Raw genomic sequence first — 16,264 nt, forward strand, 5'->3', positions numbered from 1 at the left:
TCTTTGGTTCTATTAATGTGTAATACATTATATCAGCTAAGTTTTAGTTGTTGAATTGACTGCATCCCTGAGATAAGTCCCAGCTGGTCATGACACACAATTACTTTTTTATACACCTAGATTCTGTTTGCTAGTGTCTTGCTGATGATTTTGGAATCTATATTTATAAGAGATATATATCTGTAATTCTTAGAATCCTTGCAAACATGGCTTCATCTGTGATTTCTAAAGTACTGTATTCCTTTAGACAGTACATTTTAAATATCTGCACAGTATTAAAAGTTGCCAAGAAAAAATTAGACTATTTCACTAGAATATATTTTAATTTTGAAATCCATTAATTTTTTTTGCCATGTTGCTGTTTGAAAACTGTGTGTTCCTTTCTCTTGGGAAGTATGCTATGAAACTGCTCTTTCTCCAAAGGGAGAAATGATGTAATTATGTAATAATCTCAAGAATAGGAACTGAAAATAAAAGGACATTAACTCTGCCTAACTCTGAGGTTGCACACAGGATTACATGTGCAGTGATAAGATATCATTTTGTTTGGATGTGAGTTGGTGTGTTTAGTGGGTCTATAAGTATCTCTAATTCTTTTTTCTTTGATTTTTAAGATTATTATACAGCTACATCATTTATCCCTTCTTTTTCCTCCCTTCAAACCCTCCCACATATTCTTCCTTTTCTCTTTAAAATTTATGGCCTCTTAGTTTTCATTATGCACATTAGTTATGTGCAAATATGTGTGCATGTATATATATATTCCCTCTCTGTCTGTATTATGTTATTTGTTTGCATATATGTGTACGTGTATATACATATATTCCTGCTCAGTCTGTATGATGTTATTTTTATGCGTAATTTCAAGGTTGACCATTTGGTATTGGATAACCAATTGGTAAGCCCTTGAATGGGGAAGACTATTTGTCCTGCCTGTCTCAGCATCCTTAGATGCCTGCAGTTCTTTGTGTAGGGCTCAGGCCTCACAGTCATTCTTCTGTCCACTTTGGTATTGCGATTGTTGTTGTCCTTATTCAGTTCAAGTTTAGGCCGTCATGTTTGATGAGAATTTATGAGTCTAGGAGGCACACTCTCATGGCAAACGTATGCTCTGTCTTTTATACTCTTTGTGCTCCTTCTTCCACAGCGTTCCCTGAAGCTTAACTGTGGGAATGTTTTGTAGCTGTATCCACTGGAACTGGGCTTCACAATTCTGCATTTTGATTGACTGTGATTTATATAATGGTCTCTAAAAGTTGCAAAGAGAAGTTTCCTTAATAAGGGGTAAGAACTATATTTATTTGTGTGTATAGGGACAAATATTTAGAGGTTAGTTAGGAATTGTTCTGGTTTAGTAAAATGGTTGGTTCTAGGTTCTCTCTCCTCCAAAATCCATAACTTTAGTAGCCCTGGGTAGTTGGATAGAATTCCAGTGTCAGGAAAGATTTCTTTCTTGTTAAGTGGGTCAATTAGAGAGCTATTGGTTATAGTCTAAGTATGTTTGCCACTCCTGACTCTTGGGGTTGTCATGCTGCTTGTGGTGTGGTTCATAGGCATCACAGCTGGATAGGCTGTTGCTTGCTTCCCTCTTTTGAAAGCTTGCATGACATCTTCTAGTTCCATGAAAGCTGGAAAGGTAGGAGGCTTTCAGGTCAGTTCCAGCTCAGAGGCCTCCAAGCTCTGTGTCTGACATGCTTGGTGTCTTCAGAAGTAGGGATTAAACTTTTACCTCTGGGGGACAACGAAGGACAATGACAATAGCTTGTATTTTGGGGGAGTTTCTTTATGTTTTGCTTTTCTCCTTTTTTTATTTAAATTAGAAACAAGCTTATTTTACATGTCAATCCCAGTTCCCTCTCCCTCCCCTCCTCCCCTGCCCCCCCCACACTAACCCCCTTCCTAAACCCTTCCTGCTCTCCAGGGAGGGTGAGACATTTTTTTCATGGGGGATCTTCAAAGTCTGTCATATCATTTTGAGCAGGGCCTAGGCCCTTCCCCGTGTGTCTAGGCTGAGAGAGTATCTCTCTATGTAGAATGGGCTCCCAGAGTCTATTCGCGTACTAGGTATAAATACTGGTCCACTACCAGAGGCCCCATAGATTTCCCAAGTCTCCTAACTGACACCCATGTTCAGGGGGTCTAGATTAGTCATTCCTATGCTGGTTTCCCAGCTATCAGTCTGGGGCCCATGAGCTCCCCCCTAGTTCAGGTCAGCTATTTCTGTGGGTTTCACTAGCCTGGTCTGGACCCCTTTACTCATCACTCCTCCCTCTCTGCAACTAGATTCCAGGAGTTTGGATCAGTGTTTAGCTGTGGGTATCTGCTTCTGCTTCCATTATTTACAGGATGAAGGCTCTAGGATGGCATATAAGGTAGTCATCAATCTCATTTTTGAGAAGAACATTTAAGGTAGTCTCTCCACTATTGGTTAGATTATTAGTTGGTGTCATCCTTGTAGAACTCTGGACATTTCCCTAGTGCCACGTTTCTCTTTAAACCTATAATGGCTCCCTCTATTATGGTATCTCTTTTCTTGCTCTCCTCTATTCTTCCCCTGATCCAACCTTTCTGCTCCCTCGTGTCCTCCTCTCCCCTCCTCTTCTCCCCTTCTCTTTCTCCTAATTCTCTTTTCCCTCTCCCCATGCTCCTTTTCCCTTCTCTAGGGACCATGTATATCTCTCTTAGGGACCTCCTTGTTTCCTAGCGTCTCTGGTGGTGTGGATTGTAGATTGGTTAATCCTTTGCTCTATGCCTAAAATCCATATATGAGTGAGTACATACCATGTTTGTCTTTTTTGTGGCTGGGTTACCTCACCCAATGTGGTTTCTTCTAGTTCCATCCATTTGCCTTGTTTTTTTCCTGCTGAGTAGTACTCCATTGTGTAAATGTACCACATTCTCTTGCAACTAATGCTGCAGTGAACATAGTGGAACAGAATTCCTTGTTGTATGGATGTGCATCTTTTGGGTATATGCCTAAGAGTGGAACTGCTGGAGCTTGTGGTAGCTGATTCCCATTTTCATGAGGAATCTCTATACTGATTTCCAAAGTGGCTGTGGGAGTTGGCACTCCCACCAGCAATGGAAGCGTGTTCCCCTTTCTCCATAAACTGTTATTGTTGTTTTTGATTTTAGCCATTCTGAAAGGAGAAAGATGGTATCTCAGAGTTGTTTTGATTTGCATTTCCCTGATGGCTAAGGATGTTGAGCACTTTCTTAAATATCTATTAGCCATTTTAGACTCCTCTTTTGAGAATTCCCTATTTAGTTCTGTACCCCACTTTTTAATTGGATTATTTGGTGTTTTGGTGACTAGCTTCTTGAATTCTTTGTAAATTTTGGAGATTAGCCCTCTGTCAGATATGGGGTTGGTGAATACCCTTTTTTTGTCTTATTGACTGTGCCCTTTGCCTTACAGAGGCTTCTCAGTTTCAGGAGGTCCAATTTGTTAATTGTCAATCTCAGTGTCTATGTTACTGGTATTATATTCAGGAAGCGGTCCCTGTACCAATTCGTTCAAAGGTACTTGGGGTAATTTCTTGGACATCCCTGACTTGCTACTCAAAAGGGGAATTCTCATGCCTGGGTTAGGTTCTTGTTAGGTAGTCTTGGCTTTTAGAGGGAGCATTGTCAACTTGGATGAGAAAATTTCTTTTAAACTATACATGTATATTTATACACACTTACATGTATTATAGCATTTGTTTTTTGTAGGTAACAGTTAATGTTATGATTTCTTCTGATTTTTTGACATCTTTATCATTTTACCATTCTCATTTCATCTGTATTTATCTCTCTCATTCCTCTCTGATTAGGGACCCCCCATCCCGTTCCCCTACTCAAATCACTTATACACTGATATTCTTCTTTCTATTACTCCCTCCCACCTCGCCCTGACAATGGTACCTTAATTTTACTAGTTTCTGAAGTTACTCCACGACATGTACTGATTATCTGAAGTTTTGGATCTAGGAGCTTCGTATGTGAGAGAACATGCGTTATTTGTATTTCTGAGTCTGGGTGACTTTAGTCAATATAACTCTTTCAATTTCCATTTATTTACCTGCAAAGTTCATGATTTCATTTTTCTTTACAGCTCAACATTATTCCATTGTGTCTTTGTAACACATTTTCATACCCATTCATCAGTTGAAGGACATTTAGGTTATTTCCATTTCCTAGCTATTGTGACTAGGGCAGCAATGGACATGGCTGAACAAGAACCTGTGGAGTGTGATGTAAGTGCTTTGGGCATATGCCAAGGAATGGTATAGTCATGCCATACGGCAGATTTATTTTCAGCGTTGAGAATTTTCCATGCTGACCAGTTTGTACCTCCAGCAACAGTGAGCGAGGGTTCCGTTTTTGCTTTTCCCTTAAACCCTCCAGCGTTTGCTGTCAGTTGTTCCAGTAATCTTTGCCATTCTGACAGGGATTTGCATCTTTCTAATTGGTAGGGATAATGATGGATTTTTTTGTGATAGTTTGTGGCTTTATAATTTTTTTTCCTATTTTGAAAACTCAGTTCAGGTCCCAGGCCTGTTTTTCAATGGATCATTTGTTATATGACTTTTTTCTGTGTTCTGGATATTATTTCTATGTCATGTGTATAGCTGTCAAAGATTTGCTTCCATTCTGCAGGCTTCTTTTTTACTTGAGTTGATTGTTTCTTTTAATTTGCAGAAGCTTTTAAGTTTCAGGAAGGCCGCCACTTGTCAATTGTTGGCCTTAATTCTTGGGGCAATTATGTAGGAAGTCCTCTCTTACACTGATGTCAGGTAGAGTTCTGCCCAATGTTTTCTTCCAGCAGTTTTGTTGTTTCACGTTTCAGATTTAGGTCTTCTATCTATTTCATATTGTGGAAATATTAAGCTACACAAAGTAGGGATGTCATGTGATATTTATTCAGGGAGAAGTTACATGAGAAGCCAAGAAAGCTGAGAACCAAAGTCCCCACGCTGCTCTCCAAGACGCAGAGAACCCAGAGAGGGAGCTTCTCCTTCCCCTAGCTCTTTTATCCCTGTATGTTCTATGTACTGTGACCACGCCCACACGGCCATGGTCAGTTCTATGGGTACGTAAGATCTCTCTCTACAATTTGGCGAGTTTTTGTGCAAGGTAGTAGTCACTGGTCTAATCTCTTTTGTCTGAATGTGGACACCCTGTTTTCCCATCACCATTTGTTGAAAATGGTGTCTTTTGTTCAGCTTAGGATTTGGTTGTTTCTTTCAAATCTGAAGTGTACTTATTTGTAACTTCAATTTTGTTCCGATGGTCTAATGTCTGTCTTTGTGTCACTACTTATTAGGTTTTATTAGTATAACTCTGTACAATTCTGGAGTGCTAATCCATCAGCACTGTTCTTTTTGTTTAGGAGTTTTTTTTTAATATCTGGGGTCTTTTGTGGTTTCATATGAATTTTAGGGTAGCTTCTTATTTTTTTTATGAAGAATAAGATGGAGATTGTGATTCAGATTTCATTGGATATGTAAATATATTTTTGTAAAATGCTCATTGACACAATATTAATTGTACTAATCCAGGAGCCTAGATGTCTTTCTATTTTCTAGTATCTTCCTAAATAAGTGTCTCACTTATTTCTTCAGATGCTTTAAATTTTCATTATAGAAGTCCTTTACTACCTTCCTTGGTTAGACTTACTATTATTTTTATTTTCTTTGAGGCTGTTGTAAATAGGAGTGTATCCACAAAACTTCTCTATATGTTGGTTGTGTAGAAAATCTATTACTTTGTCAAAATTGACTCTGTATCTTGTCACAGAATTCTTAGGGTTGCTAACGTATTCCCTATTGTGTCCCTTTAATTTCCTCCTTGGGTCCTGTTGCTCTAGCTAGTGCTTTGAATCAGTGTTGCAAAGGAGTAGGGATAGGGGACTTCCTTCTCTTATTGTTGACTTCAGTAGGGATGCTTCACTATTTTCAGTAATTAGGAACATGTTGGCTGTGGTGTTCTCATACAGCTGTTATTATCTTGAGATATATTCTGGCTAACTCTATATTCTCTAGAACTTTATCATTAATGCATGCTGAATTTGGTCAAAGGGTATTTCTGTATCTATTGAAAAATCATTTGATTTTTATCTTTAAGTCCATTTATGTGTTTTATTACATTTATTGACTTGCAAATATTGAACCATCCCTGCATTTGCAGGATAAAGCTAACTTGGTTACAATAGATAATCTTTTTTATGTATTTCTATATCCTATTTACAAGTATTTTAATAGACATTTTTGAGTTTATGTTCATCAAGGATATCGACTTACATTTTTATGTTGCTGTGTCTATACTTAGTTTTTGCACTAGAATACTAGTTTTATAGAAGGAATTTGGGGCTGCTCATTATGCTCCTTTTTTTTTCTTTTTTGAATAGTTTACATAGTATTGACTGTGGATCTTCTCTGAAAGTTTGGTAGAATTCTACTGTGAGTACATTTGGTCTGGAGGGTTTGTTTGTTTGCTTCTTTGGTTTGGCTTGGTTTTTTGCTGAATGCTTTTTATTTTGATTTTAATGTTCTCCTTTGTTATGGGTCGGTTTGGGTTGTTGATTCTTCCTGGTTTGATTTTGGTGGGTTCTCTGAATCTAGAAATTCATCCATTTTGTTTATGATTTACATATGTGGTGGTCTGAATGAAAATGGCTCACATAGGTCTATTGAGCGTGGCACTATTAGGAGGTGTGGTCTTTGTGGAGTATGTGTGACCTTGTTGAAGGAGATGTGTCGCTGGGGCTGGGCTTGAGCATTTAGAAGCTCAAGCCTCGCCCAGTATCACTTTCTCACCCTGCTGCCTGCGAATCGAGGCATAGCACTCTCAGCCACCTCTCCAGGCCCATGTGTGCCTACTTGTTTCCTGCTTCCCACCCTGATGATAGTGGACTAACCCTGAAATGTAAGTTGTAACACAAAATAATAAGAGACCCAGAGACTGATATTTGGGTTCAAGCTTCAAGCTGAATATCAGAAAAGCAAAGCAGTTGGCCACTAGCTTCTTATCTCTACCTCAGACTGAATGGACTGGTCCTGTCTCCATGAACCCTTACCAATCCTCACACTGTATAACCTTTCCTCAGCTTGACTGGAGAATGAATGCCTCTCTGAGACCTTGCTTGTCTCTTATATACTTCCCTAATGTTGGGATTAAAGATGTGTCCTATAATTCTCTTTTAGACTGATTCACTCTTGTGTACATCTGGGTGGTCTTGAACTAACAGAGATCTGTGTATCTCTTAATCCTGAGTCCTAGGATTAAAAGTGTGTACCACTATCTCCTAGCTTCTGGCTTCTGGGATTAAAGGCTGACTTTGCTTTTCTGAATCCTCAGTCAAGTTTTAAAACATCATAAATATCACTACAGTAAGTCAGCCCCAGTTAATTTTTTTTCCTATATAAAAGTTGCTGTGGTCATGGTGTCTCTTCACAGCAATGGATAGAAGTTGGTACTAGAGACTAAGGTATTTATGTGATATCCCTGACCCTTATTTTGTTTGGATGAATGAGTTGCCAGGATCATGTTGTCTCTTCACAGCAATAAAACCTCAAGACAATAACTTAATGCAGTATAGGTTTTAAAACATTCCTCTGTGTAATATTCTGATTCTCTCTGATTGTATTTGGTGTCTCTTCTAATTTTTCCTTCTGAGTTACTTTTCTTCTTCTTCTTCTTCTTCTTCTTCTTCTTCTTCTTCTTCTTCTTCTTCTTCTTCTTCTTCTTCTTATTGTTATCATCATCATCATCATCATCATTATTGATTCTCTATTTTGGCTTGTTGGGCCAAGGGTCTGTCAGTCTCGTGTACCTTCTCACAAAACCAGTCCTTAAATTTGTTGATTTGCAAGTGTGTATTGTTTTCTTTTCTTTTTCTGTTTCATTGATTTCTGTTCTAATTTTTATTTTTTCTTGACATCAGTCTGTGTCTTTTGGTTGTAGAATTGAAGTCATTGGTTCTTAAAGTTATTATTGAAATGCGTGTAATTGTGGTCATTGTTTTGTTGATATTTGATGATGTTTCAGTAGTGTCTCAGTAGCACTTTGTGTTTTAATAATTATAGGTTCACTTTTCTTTCCACGGTCTCTCTGCTGTGTACATTTCTTACTTTAGCTGAAAATATTGCTTTCTATTTTCTTTAGGTTTGGTTTGTTGGGTATACATTTTTTAAAGACTGCTTATGTCATGAAAAATTTTTATTTCTCCTTCAGTTATGTGGATAGTTTGGCTGGGTATATTAATCTACATTGGCTGTCATAGTCTTTTAGTACTTGGAATGATTTGCTACAAGCTCTTCTGGCTTTTCAATTTCCCATGGAGAAATTAGCTGTTACTCTATGATAGATTTTTCTGTATATGTGGCTTTTGTTTTTTCTCTTTCAGATTTCCATACACATTCTTTGTTATGTGTACTTAGAGTTTTACCTATGATAAGCCTTGGGAATTTTCTTTTGTGGTCTTATCTACTTGGTGTTCTGTGTGCTTGTTGTCTTTCTATAGGTGTATCTTTCTTAATTTGGAGAAGTTTACTTCTATGATCTTTTGGGAGATCTGGTTTATGCCATTGACTTAGGATTCTTCTCCCTTTTCTATGCCTATAATTCAAAGGGTTAGTTTTTTCACAGTGTCCCACATTTCCTATGTTTTATTTTGTTTTAATTTTTAATGGTCTTTATTTATTTGGCCTAAATTCTCCTATCTTCAAATCCTGAAATTCTATCTTCTTCTTGATTCAATATAGTTGTAAGACTTTTCTTTGAGTTTTTTATTTGAACTATTGTGTTTTTCAACTACATCTTTATTTCAGCTTGAGTCCTTTTCCATGTTTCTGTCTCCTTATTGAATTCCATTCTTACATCCTGCATTGTCTTGATTATTTCTCTCAGTCTTGTTTGTGTTTTCTTGGACATCATGCAGGCATTTATTCTTCTTAAGTTCATTCTCCTTAATTTCACTGAGCCATTTCTTTGTATCTTTAAACTCCTTGTGACGTGTGATGTTTATGATTGTTCTTTTAAATTCTGCATCCTGGGGTTCATTCATGTAATTCTCAATGGGGTATTTTTTTTCCATGGCTGGTAGATTTTTGGAGAGAAGTACTGGATTGACTTTTTAAATAATGTTGGTATTGTTGCAATGAAATCTGGGCATGCGGGCTTCTTTTCTTCTAATTCTGAAATGAACAGAGAAAGGTGGGGCCAAAGAGGATGTGTGAGCTGGTGATATTGTCTGTGGAATTCTTGCAATTCACCTTCATTAAGTTGCAGATATCCCCTGTAGCCTTAGTCTCTCCTGGACTTTTATCCTGAAAGGATGTTGGATTTTGTTAAAGGCTTCTGCATCTAATGAGATAATTATGTAGTTTTGTAGAGTCTGTTCAGTGTGTTGCATTCCATTTATGAATTTATATAAGTTGAACCATCTCTGTATCTCTAGGATTAAATCTACTTGGTCATGGTAGGTAATCTTTGTAATGTATTCTTTACTCAGTTTGCAAGGATTTTGTGAAATTTTGGGTTTATTCATAAGGGAATATGGACTGTAACTTTCTTTGTTAGGCAATTGTGGTGTCATAAAAAGAATTAGGCCTTGATCCTTCAATTTCTATTTTGTGGAGTAATTTTAAGAGTACTGACATTTATTCTTCTTTGAAGTCTGGTAGGGTTCTGTGCTGAAACCATCTGGCCCTGGGCTATTTTGGGTTGGGAAATTTTTAATTGCTGCTTCTATTTATAGATCTGTTTAAATTGTTTATCTGATCTTGATTTAATTTTGGCAAGTGGTATGTATCAAGAAAATTATCCATTTCTTTTCAATTTTCTAGTTGGGAGGAGTATAGATTTTTAAAGTAAGTCCTTATGATTCTCTGGATTTCTTTGGTGTCTGTTATGATGGCCCCCATTTGTCTCTAACTTTATTAATTTGGATATTCTGTTCCATTTAGTTTAGTTTGTTAAGGGTTAATCAAGCTTAATGATTTTCTCAAAGGACCATCTTTTTGATTGATTCTTTGCAATTTTTTTTGTTTCTGTTTTATTGATTTCAGTCCTGAGTTTGATTATTTCTTGCCATATTCCCCTTTTAGATGTTACTTCTTTTGTTCTAGAGCTTTTAGGTGTGTTATTAAGTTGCTAATATGAGATCTCTTCACTTTTTTTTAATGTAGGCACTTAGTGCTTTGAACTTGCCTCATAACTTCCCAAATGTTTGAATTTGTTATGTTTTCATTTTCATTCAGTCTTTAAAAGTTTTTAATTTCTGTCTTGACACATTTTCAACTCAGCAGTGAGTTGCTTAGTTTCTGTGAGTTCATATACTTTCTGTTGTTGTTGGTTTCCAGCTTTAATGCATGATGGTTATTCAGTTTTCTTGTATGTGTTGAGACTTGGTTTGTGTCCAAGTGTTTGGGAAGTTTGGAGAAAGTTCCATGATTTGCAGAAAAGGTATATTCTTTTGTGTTTGGATGAAGTGTTCTGTAAATATCTATAATGTCCATTTGGCTTATAGTATCAGATATCTCCAGCATTTCCCTGTTTACTTTTTGTCTGGATGGCCTGTCCATTAATGGGAGTGGGTTATTTAAAGTTACCCACTATCATGCTGTGAGGATCAATGTGTGATTTAGCTGTAGTAGTGTTTCTTTTAAGAACTTGTGTGCCCTTGTGTTTGGTGTATAAATGTTTAGAATTGCAGTTACCTGTTGGTGGATTTTTCCTCCATTGGTGAGTATGTAGTGTCTTTCCCTATCTCTTCTAAATGGCTTTAGCTTGAAGTCTGATTTGACAGATATTAAAATGGCTACCACCCTTGCTTCTTGGGTCTGTGTGCTTGAATATAGTTTTTCATCCTGTCATTCTGAGGTGATACATGTCCTTGATGTAAGGTGTGTTTTCTGAATGAAGGAAAAGGATGGATCCTGTTTTAGAATACAATATTTTCTGAGGAATTGAGACCCTTGATGTTGAGAATTGTGAGAACTATTTGTTAATTTTCATCATTTTGTTGTGTTGTGTGTGTTGTTTTCTCTTTATTTGCATGTCTGATATTTTCTTGGCTTTGGAAGTTTCAGGTGGAAGTTTTACTTCTTGTGCTTTATGTGGTGCTGGATATATATACATATATATACATATATATACATATGCATCCTGCTTAAATTTGGTTTTATCATGGAATATCTTTCTTTTTCTATCTATTTGCAAGTTTTGCTGGTTATAGTTGTCTGGTCTGCTATCTGTGGTCTTTTAGAGTTTGTAGAATGTCTGTCCAGGCTCTTCTGGCTTTTAGAGTCTCCATTTAGAAGTTAGGTGTTATTCTTATAGATCTGCTTTTATAAGTTACTTGGTCCTGCTTTCAATGCCCTTCCTTCCTTCCTTCCCTCCTTCCTTCCTTCCTTCCTTCCTTCCTTCCTTCCTTCCTTCCTTCCTTCCTTTCTTCCTTTTGTATGCTTAGTGCTTTGATTATTATGTGTTATGGGGAATATATTTTCCAGTCCAGGTTATTTGGTGTTCTGTGTACTTGTACAGAGATAGGCACTTCCTCCTTTAGGTTAGGGGAATCTTCTTTCATGATTTTGTTGAAAATGTTTTATATACCTCTGACATGGGTTTCCTCTCCTTTCTCTATTTGTGTTATTTGTAGATTTAGTCTTTTCACAGTGCTCCAGATTGCCTTCATAGTCTGTGTCTGGATTTTTTCATATTTAACATATTATTTGACTGAAGTATTCATTTCTTCTACTCTATCCTCCATGCCTGAGAGTCTATCTTTATTGTCTTGTACTCTGTTGGTGAGGCATACCTCTAAGGTTTTTGTTTGACTTCTAAATTTTTCATTTTTAGGTAGTCTCAGTTTGGATTTTCTTTATTGATTCTGTTTCTATTTTCATGTCTTGAACTATTGTTTTCACAGACTTCATTATGGGATTTATTTATATCCTCTTTATGGTTCTTAAACATAACATAATTGCTGCTCCGAAGTCTTTGTATTATACTTCAGTCATATTGCACTTCTCTGGGCCTACTGTAGTAGACTCAGTGGGTTCTTTCTATTAGAGGCATGGTCTTACCTCTTGATGTTTGTGTTTTTGCACTGGTGTCTAGACAACTGGAGTTTGGATGACTGAGGTGATTCTAGGTATTTGTCTTAGTTATGGTTTCTATTGCTATGATGAAACACCATGACCAAAGCAACTTGGGGTGGAAAGGGTTTATTTGGCTCACACTTCCATATCATTATTCATCATTGAAGGAAGTCAGGACAGGAACTAAAACAGGGCAGGAACTATAAAGGAGGAGCTGATGCAGAAGCTATGGAGTAGTGGTGCTTGTTGGCTTGCTCACTGCTCAGTCTATTTTCTTATAGAACCCCAGGACCACGCAGCCCAGGGAAGGCACTATTCACAATGGGCTGAGCCCTCTGCTGTCAATCACTAATTAAGAAAATGCCCTATTCCTGGATCTTATGGAAGCATTTTCTCAATTGAGGTTCCCTCCTTTCGGATAACTCTAGCTTGTGTCAAGTTGATGTAATAGTAGCCAGCACAGTGTTGGTAACTCTTCTTATCTTTGTTCCATGGATGTTCCTTTCCTTGGTTTCTGTTGCACTCTCTGGATCTTAGGAAAGTGTGTTGCCTGGTGGAGAGTGCTGCTGCAGGTCAGTGCGGGCAGAGAGGTGTGGATGCATGCTAGGTGAAAAGGCTAAGAGTGGCCTCAGAAAGAGCAAATGGGATCCTAGCCATGCAAACAGGTGGGGCCCAGAGGAGTTGGAGGAGTGGTGGAAAAGGGGGCTCCTATTAGTAGGTGTAGCACGGTAGAGAATAATCAGGAAAAACAGGGATAAAAGGTCCAGGATGATCCTGCATCTGAGCCACGAGTTGGAGTTGAAATGGGAGGAGCACGGTATCTCTGGATATCAAGACCTGATACAAAGGGATGGGGATGAATTAGAAGGGAGGGCTTGAAGGGGTTCACACGAAGAAGAAAAGTTGGGTCCACACCAGTGCTCTTGGATTCCCAGGGGATGGAGATAGGTTGGAAGGACAGTCGCTTGCAAGCTGTCCACTGCAGGGCTGGGAGTGAGACTCGACAGATTGTAATAGGGGACAAGAGGAGAGTAAAAATTGCCTACCAGAGTCTAGGATCAGTGTGGTCACTGAGGGGCCTAGCTGACACAAAGGAATGGGAATGGGTTAGAATGGAGAGCGGACAGGGTCCACTGGAAGGGGAAAGCTTGCTCTCCCACAAGTCTCCAGGGAACAGAGATAGTATTTCAAGTCCATTCTCGTCAATATGATTTACATGTTTATTCCCTAATCTTATCTTCCTTCATTCCTTAAAACATCTCACAGAATACCAGACAGCTTCAAAGCCATAGATTTCTCTTTAAAATATTAGTTATATTAAAATATTAATACATGTGACTGTGAGAGGGTGCTTTCATCACGTGTTTCTGAGAAGAGACACTGTAAACAAGGCAACTTTTATAAGAGAAAACATTTAATTGGGGGTAGGGGCTTGTTTTCAGTTTCAGAAGTTTAGTCCATTATCATCATGACAGAAGCATGGCAGCACACATTGTACTTGAGCAGTAGCTGAGTGGGGATGGGGGGAAGGGAGGGAAGAAGGGAGAGAGAGAGAGAGACAGAGACAGAGAGATTGATTGAGCCTGTCATGGGCTTTTGAAACCTCAAAGTCTTCCCCCCCCCCAGTGACACACTTCCTCCAACAAGGCCACACCTACCCCAGCAATGCCACACCTTCTAATTCTTTTCAAATAGTGCCTTTTCCTCATGACTAAGCATTCAAATAAATAAGTCTGTGGGAGCCATTCTTTCCCAAACCATCACAGAGGACTTTTAATATTAAGACAGATAATATTATCTTACAGAGAAATATAAAATATTGAGTAATACTTAACATACAATATAAAACTTCAAGAGGAACCTGTTCCTTCACGCACCACCATTAGTCCTGTCAGATAACTCTAAGGGTCGTTTCATATTAAGTAAGAGCACAGTTTATGGGTATTTTGAGGAGGTCGTCTCAAGAGTCTACAGGTAATAGCAGTGGTAATTTTTATACATAAGCTATTGTTTTCCTTCCCAAGAATTAAGAAGTCTGCACTGGGCGCACACTGCTGGCAGAGTTTCTGTCCTCTTTATGGTGCCAGTCTGTTGCTCCCTCCTTTTAGATTATGGCTCTGCTGACCAATCTATTGCCTCCCCTAAGTGAGATGCAGGGTGAGATCATTTATTACTACTTTGTGGTCTGACACTGCATCAGGTAAAAAGTTGGACCATGATTCTGTATGTTTTCTTGTGTTTATCTTTTAAAATGTGGAGCATAAATGTTGCAAAGTTGAAGACTTTTTATGAGAAAGTAAATTAAAAACATAGAACCTCCTTAAGAATCCTGTGCCAGAAATGCAGTTTGTGTGCACTGAGCTGTCGGAATGTGGTTTTATCCTGGGGACTGCGCAGTTTTCCTTCAGTTTTTGGTTCTTCTCTTAGAGTAAGTGAGGAAAAGGAAGTGACGGAGGAGCGCCTGAAAACCGAGCAGGAGTCCTTTGAGAAGAAGATTCGGCAGCTGGAAGAGCAGAATGAGCTGATCATCAAAGAAAGGGAAGATATCCTTTTGAAAGTTACGTTCTTTTTATGTTCAGTAAGGTTGGTTCTTGTATGAAGAAATTGTAAACTCCCGAGGAGTAATCGTTGTGATTTGTAACAGGGAATAAATCTGCCTGTGTTGCCATTCCAAGGGATAGAGACACTTAGCAGCACGCACTGTTGCTTCCTCTGCGTTTGATAAGGCCACCCAGCTGTTCTGCCGCTGTTATTGCTCTGTGAGGCACAGATTCATCAACTAAAACAGGCAGAAAGAAATTTGGGCTTTACCACAAAATGTTGGTTCTTCATTAAATTTCTGTCCCACTACTATAATGGAGGCTTAACTTCCCCATATTTAGATTTCTTCCTAAGTAAAGTTTAAACAGTTCAAAGGAATCCTATTCTGTTATAAACACTAGAATGAAAAAAATATCTAGAAACTAGAACAACAACTTATAGAATATGTAGCTGCTGTAGTTGATTAATGCTTACACTATAGTGTAAAACCAACAGGCAATGTCATAAAGCAGGAAACTTTTCAATTTAAAGTTAGAAGTGTGTGTGTGTGTGTGTGTGTGTGTGTGTGTGTGTGTACATGTAACTAACTTTTGTGCAAGTGTATGTATGTGTGGGGGGCTTCATGTATTTGACGGCAGGTGCCCATCAAGGCTGGAGGGAGGATCCCCTGATGGTAACAGCAGTAAGCACTCTTATCTGATGAATCTTATCTCCAGCCCCAGTACAAATTTATTTAAATTTAAAGGTTTTTCTTAGAGTGATATATGAATTAAAATAACCAGATGTAAGGACTTTCTTTCAGTTCGCTAGAATTACATGACATAGATCAAAGAGAGAAGCAGCTGTCCCTAAACAGAGATTGATAGATCTGCCAGCAAATGCAGTGTGCAGATGCTTGAAAGAACTATTGTCCTTATTGGCAGTATCATTACAAAGTTGGTGGTTATTATTTCAAAGATTCTGCAAGTGACAGACGTACTCTTATATTGACAGTAATCATGCACTTAAAAACATTAGAGAAATCTAATCATAAAGATAAATTAACTAGCTTGAAAATCATGAAACTAACTATAAATAATGCGTTCTGAACATAGTGGAAGTATATGGTAGAAAATTAATACAGTTAGAATTTTTACATTTGACTTGCAGAGTAGAACATTAATAAGGCTAGGTTTTTTTTTCCATTCTCTTTCTCTGTGTGTGTTTTTCTAACTCTGTCACTGCCTCTTTCTCTATGTCTCTGTCCATCTCTGTCTCTCTTTCTGACTCTGTCTCTGTCTATCTGTCTGACTCTCTGTCCCTCCCTGGATAATCATGTTGGACCTCTTCTGACTTGTTTTGACTTTATTTTTCCAAGAATGTCAGCCCTCAGAACAGAGACCATGTTCTGCTGGTTTTCTCTCACTGTCAGAGAAATTCTGTGTACTGAAAATTCATAACATATTTCAGATAGCACTTTCGAAAAAATAGTAGTTTAGAAAAGCAGTGACATTTCCATTTAAAGGGTCTGTTTTTCACATAATAAGAACTGGAGAGAGATGGCCTCTGGTATTGATTTGTGGGTGTAAAGTTAGCAGTGTTGGCAGCACTACAGTTCTAGCTTCTAATGATTGCTCCAGTTCAAAGGACCCCATTTG

General features: G+C 38.1%; 1 protein-coding gene across 1 annotated transcript in view; it reads left to right on the plus strand.

The window, feature by feature from the left end:
• Kiaa1328 (KIAA1328 ortholog) overlaps positions 1 to 16,264 on the plus strand; it is a 242,993-nt gene that overhangs the window by 33,822 nt on the left and 192,907 nt on the right. The window contains exon 5 of the mRNA XM_013122841.3: positions 14,514 to 14,629. Within this exon, the coding sequence (XP_012978295.1) occupies positions 14,514 to 14,629 (116 nt within the window). The remainder of the gene's footprint in view (positions 1 to 14,513; positions 14,630 to 16,264) is intronic.

The sequence above is a fragment of the Mesocricetus auratus genome, unplaced genomic scaffold (genome assembly GCF_017639785.1).
Source record: "Mesocricetus auratus isolate SY011 unplaced genomic scaffold, BCM_Maur_2.0 Super-Scaffold_100015, whole genome shotgun sequence".
Lineage (NCBI taxonomy): Eukaryota > Metazoa > Chordata > Mammalia > Rodentia > Cricetidae > Mesocricetus > Mesocricetus auratus.